The sequence below is a fragment of the Oenanthe melanoleuca genome, chromosome 2 (assembly GCF_029582105.1).
Source record: "Oenanthe melanoleuca isolate GR-GAL-2019-014 chromosome 2, OMel1.0, whole genome shotgun sequence".
In the NCBI taxonomy this organism is placed as follows: domain Eukaryota; kingdom Metazoa; phylum Chordata; class Aves; order Passeriformes; family Muscicapidae; genus Oenanthe; species Oenanthe melanoleuca.
Genome location: NC_079335.1, coordinates 121,230,723 through 121,251,787, shown reverse-complemented (window position 1 = coordinate 121,251,787; position 21,065 = coordinate 121,230,723). Strand labels below are relative to the sequence as shown.

General features: G+C 37.4%; 1 protein-coding gene across 4 annotated transcripts in view; it reads right to left on the bottom strand.

Annotated features, from left to right (window-relative positions):
• The window catches only part of ETV1 (ETS variant transcription factor 1), a 65,907-nt gene extending 48,361 nt beyond the window's left edge, over window positions 1–17,546 (bottom strand). The window contains exons 1-5 of one of the 4 annotated variants that reach the window (XM_056485090.1): window positions 17,396–17,546; window positions 16,733–16,867; window positions 15,855–15,942; window positions 14,101–14,148; window positions 4,209–4,262 (exon numbers count right to left, since the gene is read on the bottom strand). In XM_056485090.1, coding sequence (XP_056341065.1) covers window positions 4,209–4,262; window positions 14,101–14,148; window positions 15,855–15,942; window positions 16,733–16,777 — 235 coding nt within the window. In that variant the 5' untranslated portion in view covers window positions 16,778–16,867; window positions 17,396–17,546. Of the gene's footprint in view, window positions 1–4,208; window positions 4,263–13,583; window positions 13,877–14,100; window positions 14,149–15,854; window positions 15,943–16,732; window positions 16,868–16,962; window positions 17,298–17,395 lie in introns of those variants that run through there. The other 3 variants (XM_056485088.1, XM_056485089.1, XM_056485091.1) reach the window with 3 other exon arrangements.
• Between the last annotated feature and the right edge of the window lie 3,519 nt (window positions 17,547–21,065).

Genomic DNA, 21,065 nt, shown 5'->3' with positions numbered 1-21,065 from the left:
TAAAATAAACCATGATTATACTATTAAGACACCAGGCAATCTAGTTTGGTGCAGAGTAATCCCCATTTATAACCAACTGTACCAAGGTCGCATTACAATTCAGTGTTTTGTTGACAATACCAAGTTTTCTTTGCCAACTACATCTTTTAAACATCAGCAAATCCTACCTACTTCCTCTTGTGTCTGTCACAGAAACCATCCAAACAATGAGAGCAAGTAATCTTCACCTCAACAGCTATTGACTTCGAGCAAACTGAACACTTTATTCATTTTTGCTCCTGGAGTGGAAAGTCCTTGCTGTTCTACAGTATCTGAAAGCCCTGCCACTGATTACAACCAGTTCAGGATCTGGCTCCTCCTCAGTATATGAAAATGGATTTGAAACAATAGGAAACCTTATCTGAGGAAGTTAACACAGGTCACCCTTCTCCAAATGTGAATACTCACTTTATATGGAGGGAAAAACAGCTTAATTAGGTTTTATGAATTGAAAAAGAGTTAGGAAAAAGTGTCATACAGAATGCTGATTAAGAAAGCCTCCCAAATACATTCACCTTTTTAGAGGACGCAGATTTTTTACATCTTTGCTTTACACAACTTTTCATGTTATTGTTAAAGAATAGTCATTAGGAAGTTACTTGAATGTTCAGCAAACAAGTGAACTTCATTATAGAAGCAGATTCAAAAAGAGACAAAACCAACCTGCCTAAAACAGAATTTTTGAGTAAAAACTTGTAGAAGTGATTCCTCACTCCTTCTAGGGAATTTTTATTTCTTGTGAGAATGGAAATGAAAAAGTAAGAAAATTACATTATTTAATATGAAAGTCAATATTTTTCCAGAACAACTTCAAACAAAAAAAAAAATCTTTTCTATACACATTTTTGTCTCTTAGAACTGAAGAATTTCAGTGCTCACAGAAAGCAGAAAGATACAAGAAACCAAACTGTGTTTTGTTTTCCAAATTTCAGCCAAACAAGCTAGTTGTTATCTACTCTAAATTCCACTCACTCTAAACAAAATTACAAAAAGGTTCTTTGTGATAGGTATGCCGAGTTAAAAAATATTTAATAAAAAGGTAAGAGAAGATGAGGTTTTGATGACAAAAAAGTAAGGTTTGAAAGTGCAGGCATTACTAAGATTCTTATGGTAGGAAGGGCCTCTTTCTAGAAGAAATAAAGGAGTAACAAAATAAATTTTAGTTTTAAACAGGTAAACTGAAGCTTAAAGCTTGACATGCTGGATCCTTAGCTAATAGAAATATGCGTAATTCCAATAACGTCAATAATACCACATGAAGTTATGCTAGCTGTTGATCTCACTCATTATATCTAAAGCCCACACCTAACTATAAATACACGTATTATGTTTGCTTTTCAAAAACTGATTGAAGTTTAATAGCAACTCATAATTGAAATATTCATGGTCCCAAGCTAGCTTTGAAGTTAAATCCCTGAGTGGATAAAGTGGACTGTATATCTAATCTAAACTAAATGTTTCCCCTAGTTACTAATACCAGTGCAGTTTCACTAGTTAAAATCATTATTACAGAAAACAAATTGCAAAAGCCACAGCACTTTAAGGGGCATTTAATCCTGCTCAGTGCTAGGACACAGCACATGATCTTGGCAGTATCAGTTCCTCCTCCACCTTCCACATCTTGCTTCGAGAGCTGACTTCTTCAAACCGCCAAGCTGGTGATTTCTAGGCAAGAAAATTTTAACCATATTGTTCCAGAACTGCTACTGTTACAGAAGGTTCTTAACTCTCCTTTTAATGTTTCAATTTAACATTAAAACTTTCAGTTTAACAGCACAGATTTGTCTTGGCTTTAAAGCCCCTTTCTTAAGCAATGAAGCCAGAAATAAAATGTCATTATTTTTTGTACCTGGACCACAGATTGTAACAGCTTCACTGGAACACCTCCGTTTTCTTTACACACTCTGCACATCACATACACACCCCTATCTATATGCAGCTCCATAAATGAAATTTCTCTAGCAAAGCACAGTTTAGTTTAAATGCCTTTGAACTAAAGTGGCTGTGACCCCCTTCATCGGTTTACACTTCTGTCCTTCCTCATTTTTGGCTCAATGAAATGCATTAAACACTAAATCTGTGAAAGCTGGCCCATTCTCTCCCATGTAAAAAAAAATAAAAATTAAAACTAAAATTAAAATTAAAATTAAAAAAAAACAAAATAAATGTAAGTAGATTTTTAAAAAAAGACATCAAGTGCTTCTGCCAGACTGCTACCAGTAACGGGCTCAGTATTGCACAGTTATATAAAAATCATTATAATGGAGTTTGAAGGAAGGCTTGGATCCTAGAGAAAACAATCACAATTGTGCTACTTCTGCAACAGTAATTTCCCCATGGCTTTGGTTATGTTGCTCTTCGTTCCTGTTTTGCAGAGCCCACAGCTACATACATTATATCCAACTATATGTCTGAAACTCCATAACCTTTGCCAGAGTAACTCTCCAGGAAGCTCTCCTGACCTTTACTTAAGATAAAGAAACCAACTGAAATGAAGAAATAAATGTTCCTTTGATAATACTGTGTAAGCTGTGGCTAAGGAACTTTGAAACACAACAGCATTAATAAAATAGCCATATTAGGAGAATTTCTTTATCACCAAAAGCAGTGGCCAGCTTCAATGGGGCTTTTCATTCACAGTCCACAAATTATTTTCCAAGAATCATTGACTTGTTGTGTAACGATAATTGTGGGTTAATAGAAGCCCCAGTTGAACTTTGTACTCTTAAACAAAGGTATATGCATGAATGACTATATTTGGACACAGATCCATATGTAAAGTAACATATCTGATTTTAAATTTATAGGTGGTTTTTTCTTTCATATTTTAATTTAATTTAAAGAAAAAAAAAGTCTTTGAAGACAGAATTTAAAAAACCCCTCTGTTATAAAAGGCAATTTTCAAAGTTTAAAAGTGACCATGATTGTTGGTTAGCATACGTACAGGAACCATGAGAGAAAAACTCATTTAAATTGTTGCTGTGCAGGGACACTATCCTGCACAGCAACAATTCTAGGGGATTAAAAAGAGCGTGGGCTTTTTTTTTTTTTTTTTTTTTTTGCCTCACAAATTGTTGTTATGAATGCTCTCAATGAATTCTACTTAAAACAACTTCTTAATAACCAGAAAAAATAGCCTAAAAGATTTATAGGAAAATTCAGCAAGTGTGAATTTATTTTTTGGGTTAAAGACTATTTTAATGCAATTCTTCCTAATCTCTCTATATTAATCTTAATATTTCAGTACCGTGAATGCCGTGTTTAACAGCTATCTGGTTTAGTAAACTGCAGTAATTCACTCCAATAAGATAAACTATTTAAGTTATTTAGCAAAATGGAAAAGCTACCATGTGCTCTGCTACAATCAGCAGACACTGGTTAGAAGAAACCTCTAATGGCAGGTGAAGCCTTGCCGTGAAGAAAACTGAAGCTCCAAGAAGTCTGTTTCTGTTAGATGTTCCTCATGCTATGCCCTTGCAATCACCCAATACCAGAGAGCAGCGGGTACAGCAAAAGGGAGCCAGTATTTAACAGAATAGCAGCATTTTAACAGGTAAAGGGCAGACTTGAGGCTGATAAAAATAAGTTTAGGTTCTTGTTAAGTAAATAGAAAACAAAGCCAAGCACCCAGCTCAACATAACTCCTGTTTTCACCGATTAACTCAAAGGAAAATATTATTTGAGCAAGAAAACGCCACGTGCTAAGACAACTTAATGCTTCAGCTGTGAGGGTATTTGATTATTTATGTGGAGATTTTTATTTATTTATTCATACACAAAATGTGTTGATTTCTGCTCAGCAGACAGGCATCCTATGTCCCACAGAATCTGATCTGTACTGGCTGAAAAGCTCCTCTGCACACTCTACAGACAAAGGAATTCCTTCCACCTCCACAACCTAAGTTTCTCCATGCTTCCCTGAGGCTGTGGGTGGAAATCACAGGAAAGGGCCCAGTGCTAAAGGCTCTACCTTCAGCCCAAAGGAGTTCTTTTGGCTGCACATCAAAATGCCACTAGCTTTATCTACTCATCACACTGATGTCACTGATTAGCAAAAGGAGCTATCGCATGACCACAGATGCCAAATTAAATAACAAATATGAAGACACAGATATAAATATACAAATATATATATATTTTAAGAAAGTGATGATTTGTAGTATACTTACAACTTTCTGCCTGATAGTCTGGCACAAACTGCTCGTCATTGTCAGGTACCTGAGCTGAAGAAAGGAAAAAAAAACAAAACAAATAAAAAACAAGAAACAGGAATTAAAATAAGCCATTAAAGCATAAATAAAGACTCTTGTGTTTAATTTAAAGCACAGTCAAATTTTAAATTATGATTTTTTGTTTCTTCATTGTTGAATATGAAAATCAGGCAAGCACATCATTTTAATATCAGATAAACCCTGGGGTGAAGCTGTGTGGTGCAGTGTGAGTCCACAGAAGCCCCAGCACAGAGCAATGGGAATGGGAGGATGTGGGGGCTCACTGGCCCTGCCTCATTCCCTGTACCAGGGTCTGGACCTACCATGCCACTGGTAAAACTCATTAGTGCTCATGTTCAAAATATCTGAGCATTAAGTGCACATAAACCAATCTCACTGATTAACACTAATGCTTCTTTAACCTGAAACTACCACACCTTCAGCTTACTTAAAAGTGATTCCAATTCTTTGTGGCAGCCAGCCAATACAGTAGGGATTTTCTGATATTGTTTTAAATATTCAAAAATAACTATATTACTAGACCACAGAATTCCTGGTTTAATGACAACATTTCAGACATCGAAAAAGATTTACTTAAAGCAAAAATCACAATTAATATCCATTTGCCTTTTGTACAATCATCTTTGCTTTTAGGAAACTTCCATCACAAACCTGAGCTATTAAATGCAATCATTTCACGGTCTGCTGATAGATAATTTTGCTTCTCTGGTACCACATTTCCTTTTCGGTGTATATCTAAGACATTAGCCATGTCTCAAACTGCGTGGTAAACTCATTTAAACCATTTAAGCTGAAATAGCACTAAACGTTTATTATAGATGAATACATTCAAATAACTGCAGAACATTACACAGAGAAACGGCGTCCTTGGAGCATGACTGCTTCTGGTACATGGTGAGAGAGATTCAGCTTATCTTCTCTAACTTTGTCATCTTTTCCTCAACATACACGCTAACTGGAATCGCCGCAGCAAAGCTGCATGAAATTATCGCTTAAAAATACTTTCCCCAGTTCTTGTCCAAAGACAAGCAAATAATTCACATGATCTTAATTAAAAGTTAACATCTGCCATGATCTGGTTACCCAACAAGATTTGAAAGGTAAATGCTGATTATATAATCACTTATCAAAACCGTGCCTATCAAATGTTCTCAAATACGTTACATGATAAAATGTGACTTTAATGCCCTTCAGAACAATTTCTAGTATAGGAATTGCTTATTCCCCATTATATATGTGCAATATCTACTAGTTTTAATATAATTTGTTTGAATTAAAAATATATATTTATTTAAAATCACTCACAGTTATTTTGAATGTGCACTACACTGCTCTTCATGGACCAGATCTCCACTCCTTTACCCAGGAAATATTTCTAATGGCTAAACTGGAAGTTTTTTTTCCTGGGTAAAGAGTTCAGAATCAGGCTCATAGTACTGAATAATTATTTGCTCTGGGTTTTAAAATAAATTTCAAATCCTACTGTCTTAATTGCAGCAAATACCCCTTAAAAACAAATGACCTTGGAAATGTACAAATGCAGATTTAAAAAGAAGTATGAGTAAGATAAATACACTAAGTGTAATTAGCCTAACTTTGATTAAAAAAGAATAGCTACTATTGCTTTGTTGTTTGGGTTTCTAATTTAAAAAAATACCAAACAAAATCAAACCTGACAGTAACCCATCCTTTTAGAATAAACGACTACCTCTGAGGACATATTGGCTCCTCAAAGTTTGAAGCTGTATAAAACACTACCAACCCAAATATTTTCAGTATTTTGATGCATTCAATTTCTCTTTCTTACAGAGAAATCACAGAAGTTTTACCAAGCATGAGTTCAGGGACAGGATGAGCCCAAATACTAACACTCCACAATTTCTGACATTTCATGCAATTGACTACACGTGAATGTTCGGCATTTTCCTTACAAAAATGCCAACTCTTTGACTGCCACAGAAAAATCTGATTATGAAATCAAGGTCTTCTACTTAAAAATCAGTTCCTAAGATTTCTTGTATCTGTGCATCTGTGTATCTGAAGCATCTGTGAGTACATTCAGAGTTAAAGTAATAGAGTCAAGTAACTTCTTGTTTAGAAGACACATCCCACACATTTTTCTTAAGCCACCTATCATTTTCAAATGCAGCAAGGAGACTAGCAGAATTAATTTTTTTAACATGCACCTGCATTTTATATTTACATGTATATGTAGAGATATATATAAATTTGTGAGTCTAGGATATCTTTAAAAGCCTCAAAGAAAACAAAACCCTCTTTTGTTTAAATAAAGAGGCTACATTTAGTGGTTACAGAACAGGGATAGAAATCTCTCATAACTTTCCAGAGAGCATCCTCTGTGCACTGGACAGCTTCACTAGTGCTTCGTTCTGGTTTTATCAGTTTAATTTGACTTAGTCTGAAAAAAAATCTGCTCTGGAGATTTATGTATATATATCACTGAGTAAGGCCCTCTTTTTTTCCACCCAGCTATAGAGTAAGAAAAAAATAAAATATATCTGGTTGAAGTGTCGTGGAAACCACTACATTACTGCCATTACCCCTGATTTGCTCTTGTTTATGGAGTAATCAAGAATAATAGGCTTCATTCATGGATCTCCAAAATTTATGAAGGCATATTTAATAGAGATGGAGCACATCACTTTATCAGTACTCTAGAAACAGGTGGAGACTACGCTGTCAAAATTTACTTTAAATGCAATATTAACATAGCCTTAAAAGCCTCTGTAGAGAAAGGAACACAGCAAGTTAAGAAGTGTTTAAAACCCTGCTAAATATAAACAAAACAAATAACAGCATCCAAAACATTCGAACAAGGAACATGCATTTCCAACTGGACTGTAAATTTAGTAGCATCAGTACCTTACAAATGAGCCCACAAGCCTATATGGAAAAATTAAAAGGACCTGCTAACTGGTGGAAATGAGCACTTAAATTATTTCTTCACTTAATCTGATATCATTCTTAGACAAGCAGAACTGAAACTTGCACAGGATCATACTGCTGAAATGCAAGCACTCATCGTCACAGAGACTCCTTCCACCAGCATCTCGCTGTGAGATGCTGTATCATTGGGATACATCATCCCACTGCTGAAGCAGAATAGGGCTTCTGTACCTGGATTTTGGATAATCACAGGTAGATTTTGCAGCAAATTAAATGGGCAGGTGAAGACACTTCAACGTGTGAATATCTGAAAGGAAAATGTAACTTGCAGTGTCACAACTGTCGACACATTTATATACATAGGCCATTCATTTCCTCTTTTATTCATAAATACTGCAACTTAGCAAAGCTGCCATAAAAGTTCCTGTTAACATACACAAGACACAATGCATGAATCACCAAAATCTTTTTTTTTTTAACTTTGCTGTTCAGAGGGAAATTGAAAAAAGATATCTGAAATGATCCCCCATCTGAATGAGAACATTTCCTTGAGCTACTTAATTATGGGGGTTTGGGAAGACAAGTATATTCCAAAAGACTAATAAAAGGTTTTGAAGGATATTAAGCACGTGGCTTTTACTGCTTATAGCAGAAGCAGCTACATTAGTTCATTCCACATTCAGAGCCATCAAGTCTCAGACTCCTGAAGCAGACAACATCTGCAGCATAAACTATCCAACTCAGCCTAGAATATTACCAAAAGTTGTTTTTTTTTTTCCTTCTGACTATAGCTATAATGTCTCAAGAGGATTTGGAAAGCATGTTAATGATGATCTTGAAGATGTTATCAGTTTAGGTTTTACAGTTTCACTACCTACAGAGCTATGCAAACATTCACAGCACAAAAATACTTAATACTTGTTTGTAGTTTTTAGAGCTTTAAACACTTTTTGAAAGGCTGAACTGACGGCTCATTTTGCAAAGGGAAAGAATTTGGAGGAAAAAAAGAGTTTAGAACTCGGGCCAGTTAGCTTGCTTTCATTGCAAGTAAACAAAAAGTCCCCATTAACAAGCATCCAGAACAAAAGGAGTTAATATTTAATTAAAACCAGCTCTATCCACTGTAACAATGACCTGGAGCCAAACAAGGCAGAAGATGTATGAGTCATTCTTTCTGCCAGTGAATGAGACAGCTGATCTCCGAAGCAATTCCTCAAGACAAGCAGTCAGAACTGGAGTTCTGCCTCCATTCACAAAAACACAGTCCAGCATGAACCATGTGGCCCCAACCACAAGCTTTTCATGTCACACCCTTCCAGAAAGCTACAGCAAAGTAAACTTGAACTTTAGGCATAAACACAGTGATTTCACTGCTTTGTCTCAAGATGCAGCACAGACCTGCTGAGGAACGTTATTTAATAAATGAAAAGTTAAGCAAACTATAAAGGGCTTAAATTTAACTCTTCCTTCTCCCACTCAAAAACTGCTTCCAAAAGCTCAGCTGCGCTCCAGAGAAAGGTGCTCCTGTTAAAAAAAAAAAAAAACAAACTGGAAACTGTCCAGAAAAACAAGAAGCTGAAAATGCTTCACTTAAAACTTTATTTTGGGTAGCAGATCACTTCCTGCAGTACTGTGCGCTCTGACCTCATGCTTCACTTTTAGAGCTAAGAGCAATTAGTTTTAAAATATCCATCATTTATTCAAAGTGGCAAAAGAAATTGAAATTGACAGGAAATTCTATATGAGCAGTAGTATTTTGGCCTCAGCTAAAATAAGAGTTCGGGCCTCAACAGTAATGGATCTATTGAGTTTTCTTTGATTCATTGTCACTTCTGAGTATCTGAAAGATTGGCTAAATTGTAAGTATTCCTGCAAGAGCTGGGGTGGGGGGGTGTTGGTTGGTGGCTGCTCTTTTTCCAGGGGAAGAACTGTTTCTAACAAAGAAGCACTGGGAAGGCAAAACAGTGATAAATTTCAAGACAGTAAAAAATATTATTTCGCATAAGCACTGGATTTGCTGTCCAAACAACCCCAAACCCTTTTTACATAACGTGGGATGCTCTGACTAATAAACTTAAATGCACTTCAAAACTAGCTCCAGATCTCAAAATTCTTCCTTATGTGAATAATCCCTAGGAATACGAAGATGGGTTTGCAGAATCTGCTCTTCATTTGCTGTTATACTAAAAATGAGGAAAAAAATAGCTTTAAAAGGAGTACTCACATTTAATATTTCGCTACATGGCTCATGGCTAGCAAACCCCTCTACACTTTTGAAAATTATGATTTTGAGCAAAATTATTTACTTTTCTAGCAAACAAGCAAAACATGAAAAAGTTTATTACTATACAGACTTTCAGACTTGTGGATTTTTGATGGGTTTATTTCTTTTGGATTTTTTTTTAATAACATCCCCCTCCCTCCCATTTTGCCTAATCTATCTGTTCTTTTTTTTTTTTGTGCAGATATTTCAGATCATGAATTGTGATTATTAGAAAATGAAATCAATCAGATCACTAAAGTCCACCAAAAAAAAAAAAAAATTCTCTGTACTACAAACTGAAAGTGTTTTCATTGCTTTTAAGAGTGTTTGTTCCTGTTAGGCAGATTTCAGTCAAGGAGGTATTAAATTACTATTTCTTGACTCTTATTGCTCCTATAAAATGTGGATAGTTCTTGAATGTGGCTACATGCCCTGCCTTACACTGGCTAAATTTTACAACTTTTTGGCAGAAAAAAGCTAGTTAGCCCAATTAAACAAAGTCACTCTAACTAGACCAATATTTGAAGATCCAGTACTCTCTTTTATTAAAAGCAGTCCTTCAAGACCTAGAAACTATTCTATTTCACCCCTCCTCATTCAAGAAATAAACTACAAGTCAACACTCACTTAGACATCACTGCAACGCTGGTGGGACCTTCACATTAGGAGAACAGAGGGAAGAAACTTATTTCCTCAATTTCATTCCAAAGCTGGCCAATAATTATTTGAGAAAAATTACTTACTTTCAGATACTAAGAAGTGGCTTCTGAGTATCAGTAGCCTGAAGAAGCCATCCACTCAATTTAGCTGAGTGGCGGTAGAGGCACGAACCCGTTACCTGTAGCTGTTATTTCAAACCACTTATTGTCTACTTAATCTTTTTGTATGTTTTTCAAATCACATAAAGAATTTTTTTTCAGTATATTACCATTTGAGAAGTTTATTATCTATTGCTCTAAGAACCAGATCTAGTGCATAAACTTATTATTTATCTTCGCTTGGGATGCCTTTTATGTATCTGGAACAAGCTGTAGGAGAAATTAGTATCTAAATAATATTTTTTAAAAATCTGAGTTTTTTGCTAATCTAGTATTCCCCAAAACCAAATGATTTCTCCATAGAAAGGAGATACTCACTCACTAAAAATTTGTTCTCTCTTCATTTTGTTCCACAGTAAGTAGGAAGAGCTACCATGACAAGATAACATTAGATTAACATTTTAACCACTTTTTTCAAGACACGAATAATTGCTACCTGACAGAACCAATCTGATTCCAAATCCGTGGAATCAATAAAGTCATTTTACAGTATTATCATGTCAAAATGTTGCCACAGAGTTATTTAAATATAAAAGATAAAATTCAAATAATATTTGTCTTGGTTAGCAATAGGCAACTTTAACTATTACAAGGTTTAACACTGAAAAATTTATTAAGGGCTTCCCATTTTCAATTTCTAGCACGAGAAAACTGTTATACACTATCTTCTGTCTTACATAACAGTTGACACAGGGCAACCTTATTCAGAATAAGGTTTACATCAAAACAATTCAGAGTCTTTCTTACATATATAATACTATATGGAATAAGAAGCAAAACTCATTTCCATAAAAATCTACTATGTAGCTAGTGGAATACATTTGTGAGCTCACTGTAAGTAGTATTCAGCTTGTTAATTATATAGTAATAAAATATTAAACAGATTACTGAATTGTTTACATTTGTATTAATACTTTAATACAAGTGAGCCTCCCACCACTTCCAAGAGGAAAATAATACATTTCTTTTCTGTTTACCACCAACTTGTCACAGGTGACAATAACTGTAAAAATCTTCAGGCTAAAGTATGTGATGTAGTAAGGACAGCTTCAGGAAAAGCAAAACAAAGAAAAATCCATAAGCATTATTTTTGTGTGTCATAAAATGCAACTCATTTTCTTCTCCTAACTAATAAGTAGGTTTTTGACCTGGTTACTCCCCAGTGGGGATCTGAACTAGTGGGAGAAACCTGGTCAGCTGCCACTGCTTTTCTTAAAAAGGGTCAAGATGTTTTAAAATTTCATGGTCATTTCCCTGGCTCCAGAGCATTATGAAAAGAAATATGTAAACAGTACTGATGCTGCCAAATTGGCAGACTTCTAGCCTAGGAAGGTCCAGAAGAACATAAATGGACACATCTAGCAATGGGTAAACAAGTCTGATTTCAAAATCTGTTTCCTGGCTAAGGTCATCCATATAGACATTTAAATAGAGCTACAATGTCCTCAAACACTAGTATTTTATGAAGACCAACAGAAGTTATTAAGTTGGGGTTTTTTGCACAAAACTTTGGGATCAAGATAACAGTACAATATTTAGTGTTGTCATCTTAACTTTTTATTTCAGTTTTAGTTTAGCCTTAAGAAAACTATGCAAAGTTTGTTTTTCGTGAAACAGCTCAAACCATGGCATGGCCCGAAACAGAAATTTCTTAAAGCATTTCTAGAACACTGGAAAACCTGTAATATTTAATTGCAATATACTGTGGACAAATACCATTATTTAGAGCTTTATTACTTTCTGCTAGGTAAAAAAGTAACTTTTTTTTTTTCATTTTTTTTCAATATTTCCCAGATTATTTTATCTGCCTTTATAAATGTTATTCAACCCAGCTGACATGGGATTAGACACCTTCTCTTTCAAAACCTATCTAAATTTATTCAGTGAAATACACTCTGATAAAGAGGTAAAAAGACTCTCAAACAAGCGATTCCAATCTAAAATAAGCAGTGCCTTTAAAATAAAAATTGCCATTACATTAATTTATTTCCCTATGGAAATGATCAAATTAGTTTTAAATTCTGCATTATTTTTCAAACTTCCATTATATCTGCCACATGCAGTATGAATCTGCCTGTATTTTCTCTGACTTAAGACCAAAGAAATTTAATCATTATTCAGAAACAAAACATCCATGCCAGTGAAAAAATCAAACTGAAAGTTAACCTTTGAATTAAAAAACAGTATCTTTTGAGTAGCATTTTAACATGCTTCTGATTTGCTAACATGAATGAGATGATACAATGTAAAGAGTTCCTTAGAAAATTACCAGGGAGACAGTTACAGTCGCATCTGACCATTATACTACAAAAGAAAGATCATAGTACAGGACATCCTGTTTTCAATTATTAGGGAAGAATTGTATTAGTTCATAAAAATATATCCTCTGTTCTGTTAATTTCAGGAGGGATTTTTGATTATACAAAGAATAACCCCATATTAAAACTAATACTAGCAGAATAAAAATGTCATCAAAATAAACAATACCTCACAACTTACTTACAGGTAAAGAAACTACACAAAAAAGCTGTTAAAACAGAATCAGGGCATAAGCAAGTAGTCATCAGCAATATTTCCCTTTCTGTGAACACTAGCAACTAGAATTTCACCCCAACATCCCTCCTTTAAAACAAAAACAAAACAAAAAACAAAAGAACAACAAAAAAAAACCCCATAGAACATCTCTTCTATAAACAGCTGTGCCTAGTCCTGTACAAGAAAAAAATTAAACATATGTGAATACTCACATTCATTTAAATCAGGTTGAATCTGGAGAGATTATTTTAACTTGCATCAAATCTATGTCTATTTCAGATGCAGAAGTTTACATTTAAAATTCACCAGAAATATTAAGAACAGATAATGCACAAAAATCTTTATACTTCAAATAAATAGTACTGCAAATATCAAAGGGAAAAAAAACAAAACAAAACAAAACAAAACAAAACAGAAAATGTTGCTGAAAACAAATAGACTTGAACAAGGAAAAAGATACCTTGAAACTTGTTAAAGTTCTCCTAATACAGCAGCACATTTTTGTTACTGTTAAATTAACCTCTCAACTACTGGAAATTCAGATTTGTATATTATTGTTCTTAAACCTTATCCCTTCACTAGAATGTGCTCTGCAAGATTATCTGAAATACTTAAAAGAGCATGCATGTGTAAAGCAGACCGATGTTAGTTTTCTAATCACCCGGTACAGAAATTCACGACTACAAATACAAAGACAAAAATAACATGCAAAATATTTAAAGGTTTATGGAAAAAAAAAAAAAAAAAAAAAAAGAAAGAAAAAATACTGGTTAAGTATTTCATACACACCTAATGTTCTGTGTTGTGAACAAGGTGGAAAGAAGACACTTGCACTTAAATCTTGAAGCATCCCGTCCCGATGAACCCAGAGAAACTAATTTCTGCCATCAGAAAAGTACTCCACCAGAACACCAAATAATTATATGTGCTGCTGAAAAGGAAACAGCAAGCCCAGTTCTGGCTGTATGTAGTCTCTCGAGGTACAATAATATAAACCTGATCAATTGCAATTAAAATCTGAACAGAGGCTTAGAACTTGAAGTCTTGGTGCATTAGTTCTTGCCAAAAGCAGATGTGATTGTGAGCTGGAAGCAATTTCTCCTGGTAATTTGTGATGACACTGGGTAGAGCAGCCCCAGAGTCCCCAAAGACAAACTCATCAGAGGCTCTAATGTATGCATGACACATGAGGTGGCTCTTTTAGAGCTCAATTAATTGGGCTGAACATTAAGACAGCAAGTTCAGGACTTTTTTTTTCCCCTCCAGAGTTGTTTTTCCTCTTTTTACAAGCAGTTTTTTCCCTTACCTTCTGCAAGCCATGTCTCCTGTAATTGGCTCAGATCTTGAAAGAGTTCTGCAAAAAGATAAAGACATGGATAAAATTTAATCTCTTCACAAGATTAAAATATGTTCAAAAATGTATTTTTCCTTAAGAACAACATATATCAATTCTGTCTTGGCAGTCAAATGTACAGAAAAAGCAGGCATTTTGAGGCACCAGTTACTGATTTTTCTACACCTATTAATAAAAACCCAAGCACTTACTGTATTTTCTGCTCTTGAAACAATAACCAGGATCTTAACAGAGCTCTGCAGTATAAAAGGCTCACTCAGCAACATATAGAAAAGTTAAAAATCATAATATTTCTTAGAGGTGAACTATTTCTTCTTATACAATTCAGGCCTCCTCCTGTAATATCTGCCCCAGATAAGGCTTGCTTGGACTTCCACAGTTCTGCCTGAGCAATAACTAAGTATTTTAATAGTAGGGTCATAACTATCATATAAAAATTCTGAAGCCATGACCTGAGATGCTGCAATAGCAAAGAGAAATGGGAAATCTTTTGTACTTCCCCTTATGTTTTACTTGGTATGACATGAGAATCACCAGTATTTCCTCTATGCTATATTCACTGCAGTTCTTTAAAGCTAAAACCACCTTCTCCATGGACTGGATTTTGCAGCAGCTTATATTTCGCAATTCACTGAAATCAGTTACTTATAATGGGTGTAAACCAGAGCAGCATTCAGCTTACTTGCAAGCCTCAGAAAATTCTGTTTGCTAAGACTAAGTAGGACATTTGAACTAACAAATGGTTTATTTTTGATTTACTGTATTTTGAGAGAGACTTCCTCTTTTATGAATGCTGACAGATAACTATTTACATATACTTAAATGACAGAGGCTATTCATTTATCCTGTGGACTGATACCCCACATGCACATTGGGAAATTATTAAACTGAAAATCAGAAAGTTGCTTTTCTTTCAATCTACTTTTCCAGGCAAGTATGGATTTTGAAAAGTGTGTCAGTGTGTACTTACCCTGATAAGATTTACATAGGGGTAAGTTATAGGCCCCTACATATCTTCCTGTATGTCTTATGTACTTTCAGGGCTGTAGGCGTAGCATAATACAGACCTTGTAACCTAAAGAAGTGTTAACAGCTATTACCAGCCCACAGCTCTCAAACTCCAATCCTGACTGGCTACTGATGGGACTAAGTTACAAATCTTTGGCCCTCCAAAACTTTCTCCACTCTAGGCTCCCTTAATTTAAATTCCCTGGATTTTTAACCCTGTGAGTGTTATACAAGAGAAACCGGCCAGCAGACACCAGGAGCCTGACTACACAGTAAAGCTGGTGAAAATCAAATCTCCACACCCACATTCTCTCACTCCTGCTACCATCAGTGAAGACATACCAGGGAAAAGGATGGGAGGGATGAAGAATGCCCTAAAACTGAAGAGGCCTGGTGGTGAAAAGCCAGGTGCCACGACTTGTGTCAGATGCCACAAAGGTTTGTCCTCAGTGCATGACATCCGTGCACCTCATGTGCACAAAATGCAACAGGGTAAGTCAAGGAAAGACTTTCAACTTTATAAATTTATTTCCCTTGCCAGTTTGTTTTGCACTAGCACATGTAGTTTTCTTGTCTTGTTTATTCAGATTGATCTAGATATATTTATCTCCAAAATAAATAAATAAATAGCTCTCAAAAAGCTTCTCTGCATTAGTAAGAAAGGGAGGGGGGGGAGAGGAGGAACGACAAGCCCTCACCTTCTGAATCATGAGCCAGGTCTCTGTTAATGAATTTTCTTTTCCTGACATTTGTCGGTCTCTCATTACAGTTTCTCCCACGCGGATTCTATAAACAGGAAAGATCAGTTACTTTAGAAATCTGAGGTTTGATATTTTGTTGGGTTTGTTTTGGGCATTTTTGTATTTAATCAGGAATATGCAAAGTTGGCATAAATTCTTTACATTTTCAAACAGGGACTTCTTGCAAGCCTTCAATTTCTAACAAAAGATATTGCTGAGCACCTAACATCCTCCAAAAGATTCCTATGTCTAAATGCAACACATTTCTATCTATGTAAACATCTATTTGTACAATACATATATAATGTGCTTCAGCAGCAACACAATACCAATCGTATTTTTAGCATCTAAAGTATACAAACCTACACAATAGCCCATAAATCCCCATAGCATAAGCTATGCAGGAGAACCCAGATATGAAATTATAATAGACTGCTTTGTTTCCCTGCATTACTTATAAAATTATTTGCAAAGTCCTGAAAGAAAAAAACAAAAACAACAGAGAGGAAAGAAAAAGGTTAATGTTTGCCTCAACTTCATTCTTTTGAACGTTGCAGGCAAACGCAGCCAGAAACTTTGAATGCAGCTGCTGCTGCTCTCGCCTCCCTCATCCGCTAATCATGTGCATGATTTTTTAATCATCCCAAAACTGTCTTTAAAAGAACACGATGCTTTATTGCAATAACTAAGAAGATAGGCTCATCTTGCAAGCAAAGCTCCCAGATGAAGAGTTGCCCCTACAGCCGTAACAAAGCAGAGACTGTGTCTGTAAAACTCCCCCACAGAAATAAGTCGGAGTCAAGTTTATAAACACCAACTTTGAACTGATCACTCACATTGGTGACCATGTAAGGCACTTGCTGATCATAAAATCCATCCATTCTGCAGCTCTTCCACGAGTCTTAGCTCAGTGTTTTTATTTACTGGGCATTTGATCTGGAGATTTCCTCGGGATCTGGACTCCAAGCAGCCTAGAGGGGAATACAAGATGGCTTTTAGATTTAAAAAAAAAAAAAAAAAAAAAAAAAAAAAAGGCAGCATGAATGAACTGCTTGCATTTGCATACCTAATTAACCTCAAAGAGTCCCATTCATAAAAACAACCCTCCCTTCACCTGGGTTGCACGCTGCCGCCAGCAGAACGCGGAGCGGGAGCACTCCGCGGCGGCGGCCGGCGGGGCGAGAGGCAGCGCTTTATTTACAGCGCGCCCGCGGGCGATCCGCGCCGGCGGCGGCCGCGGCTCCCAGCGTGGGCTCAACTCGTAATGGCGAACGCGGGGCTCGCCGCGCACCTCGCGGCGGCGGCGGCGCCCGGCGGCCGCGCACCGGCCCTCGCACACACACACACACGCACACACACACACACAGAGACACCCAGGCACACGCACGGCCCCCCCGCCCCGCGCACCAGCCGCCTGCTCCCACAGGATCGCTCCCGCAGCCGCGCCGCCGCCGCGCGATCCTGAGGGGCGGCGGGCAAAGTTGCGGCGGAAGACCCACCTGAAGGCCACGCGCGGCGATCGGCTGCAAAAAATTCCCTCCAAATTTAATAAAAACATTAATTATTCCCCGGCACTTCCCCCTTGGAAGCCGCGAGCGCCACTGACAGAGCTCAATCCCGTGGTTTTTCCTCTCCTCCTCCTCCAGGGGCCCCCGAGCCGCGCCGGCGGATCCCCGCCGCCCATTGGCTCCCCGCGCCCCCCGCCGGATCGCCGGATCGCCGCTCCCGCCCGCCCGCTCTGCCCCGGCCCGGCCCGGCCCGGCCCGGCCCGCGGGGGCGACTGCGCCGGGCCCGGCACGGCGGCCGCCACCGGGAGCCCCCGCCATCCCGGGATCCTGTGCCCCCCGCGCCCCCCCGCCCCGGGTGGCAAGGCAACCGCTTCCATTCACAAAAAAAGAAAATTTATTGAAAGAAAAAGTTTCGCCTCCCTGGCTCCGCCAAGCAAAACACACACCCCGCGCACACGCGCGCCCTTTCTGGCGGCAGCGCTGCCCCGCAAAGCGCCCGGAGGGGAGCGCGGCCAGGGGCGCTCCGCACCGCTTCGCCCGCAGCCTGTGGCATCCCAGGGCTCGTGGCTGCTCTAGGTTTGGTTCTTTTGTTGGGCGTTTTTGGTTGGTGGTTTTGGGGTGGTTGTTTTTTTTTTCCTTCCTTTCTTTCTTTCTTTCTTCTTTTTTTTTTTTTTTTTTTTTCTTTTTTTTTTTTCGTTGAATCATAGAAAGCAATTTTTATTTCTACGAGGATTACATAATTTCTAGGTTTTGCGGACAGAATTTGGCAGCACCCATACACCAGATCTTCTAGGGGAATTTTTGGTGTCGTGGTGCCAGGACCTACCAAGTTCGGGAGCTCTCAGGACTTCCCCCAGAAAGCAAGCTTTCTGCTCTTTGGACAGAGTGGCTGGACACAGGAAGGCTGTGTCCAAAAACTCCTGCCTTTTTGAACAGCCAAGATGCACCAAAGCAGACTGTGTGGTTTCGTAACAGCTATATTTGTCCTCTCTTTGAGCAGTAAATTCCAGGTATCAAAGCAATCAGGTGACAAATTTAGGTATTCATGACGCTGTCTTGCTGTGAGATAAGGAGTTTCAGGTTTCTATAATCTGATGTAGTTCAGCATTTAACAAGTAAAGCCCCAAAGCCATGAAGTCCAGCTTCTCAGCCCTTTCTGAAGGCTCACTTTATAGCTAATGGTATAAAGCCAACTAAATAAACCTGTTTTTTCATAATTTCCCTGTGGTGGTTTTAACAGTATTTAGGTGATGTCTTCTGTACTACTTTGTTTGGAAAACTAAAATTGTTTCATTACACTCTATTCTGGAGCATATTACTGTCTGCCACAACACTTTGATACTCACTTGTTCAGTCCAGCTGAGGAAGAGCAAAGCACCATGTTCCCACCTCTCCTGTCCTTCCCATACGGCCTTCCCAGGAAAAACATCCAGCACCAGCAGCTTGTTTTTTGTGTTCTGCTCCTTCTGTTTTCACACACCCATCCCAGCATACCTGCAATGACAAGAGAGTAGTGTTATTCTAAATGTAAAAACCTATAATGATTTTATTCTGTTCTTGAGCAAGTCTCTCAGTTGCTGTTCCTGTAAGCCACTTTTGTGATAAAATAATTGGTTATTCTACCCCCTGCCATGGGCAGCTCTCACTACACCAGATTGCTCAAATCTGCATCCAGCCCAGCCTCGAACGCTGCCAGGGATGGGGCATTCACAGCTTCTCTAACAAGAAGCCATCATTTTCTTATTTATACCCATACTCAGACTGCAGCAGCTGCTGAGCTTATGGGAGGGCTGTGGCTACACATATGACCCTGAGAAGAAAGTGGCCAATTTAACCCCTGGACCAGCAGAGCTGATGAAGCTACTGTGTCCAGCTGACTGCCTAAACTCTACTGGATGGATATCTTGAGCCACTCATCAAACAGCTCCCAAAGCACTAGATTTTACCACAAATTCTTCTAAAGCAAAATCAGTAATGGATTTTCTTATCTTTAAACAGTGCACTGTTTAAAAATTGTTATTGGTGTGTCAGTCGGCCAAGGTAATTAAACCAATATCAAGTGAAGCTTCCAAAGTTACCTCAGAGCCTCACATGAATTTCATGCCTATGAAATTCACACGGCTGGGTCCCACCTTGCACTTCCCTACATCACAGCCTGCACTTTACAGAGTCTGGCACAGCACCGTGGCCACCTTCCAGTACATCCCACCACCCCCTTCCATGAGCACAGGTTTGGCATCCTGCTTTAGTGAGCTGTGGAAGGTTGACACTCTGCAAACAGCCGAGCTCTCTGTGGTCCTGGCTGGGCTGTAACTCCAAGAGAAGCTGTGCAATAAATGCATCCTGGCAGGAGAAGCACTGTATTGCTTGCTGTTCCTCCTCATGCATCTCTTCATTCCCTCCTCCCTCTCTCTGGCCTGCCTTGTGCTAGGGAGGAAGGGAAGAGTAAAGCTGTTTTGAAGCCCTCTCTATCTCCATCTTTGTTCATCCACTGTGCTGAGTGGTCTCAGAAAAACTTCATTAACTATTAAGAGGAAGATGCTGTAGATGTAGTTCTGTGTGCTGAATTGCAATTTTGTGTATCATCTGTCATAACTGTCCCATGTGTTGACTGGTGAAGGCATAGTAATTACTTTAATTTTACGTTAGCTCAAAATACTTGCAGCTTTTGGGTTTTTTAATAAAGTTTTTATATTTTAACTACTCTTTTTTAGAAAAAGTAGTTAAAACATAGCTACTGTTAATACTACTGTACTATTAAATATCTTTTCTTTTTAAATAACCCTTTTAGAAACTAAAAAATTAACTTCAAGATTACTTTCATTTTTTGTTGAAGAGATGAAAAAGTTTTTTACCAAGTTGAAAATATCCAAAAAAAGTGCTGAATTTAGTTTGCTATAAGAAATTATTTTAAAGTCAACTTTTCTAATAATACTGCTTTAGAAATAAGATACTAGTTCTCTTTTACAAACAGGCATGTTCAAGAACTTGTTTGATGTTACCAAGACATGTTCAAATACATTTTAAAGCTTCACTACATATTGAAAATTATGTATTATTTCAATTTCTTAATGGCAATAAATACTTCACATATTTATTTGAAAAAGGACAATGAAACATGTATTTTTCTGTTCAATTTGACAAACTATGAAGCTACAAATAATTGCTGTGAAAAAATAAAAGTAAATCCAGTCAGAGCAAAGAGAAGGTTCAATAAATACTGGTTTCTTTTGGAAAATGTAAAAAGAGTTTAAGCACATTTTCAAATAGAGAAATAAACCATCCTAATCCAGTATAATAAAATCTAAGTTCAATTAAAAAAAAAAAAAAAGAATAAAATTTAAAGATTATGAATTTACTTGATAAAAAGACAGAGAAGAATCCTTTAGAAAAAGGATAGTCACAATTGGAGCATAATATACAGGTGCATTTCAAAACTAAGCTAAAAAAAACCTTACTTAGTTTTTTTGAAATTGTTTTGCTTTATCCATTCCTTCCAGGCATTTCTCCAGTAAACTTTGATGTCACTGATGGGCCTGACAGACAACAAAAAGGATGCCCTCCATCCAAACAACTGTTGAGCAGCAACTTTTGAAAACATAGCCTATAGAATACTCATTAAAATGACAACTATGTATGTGACTGACTACAGCAAATCCAT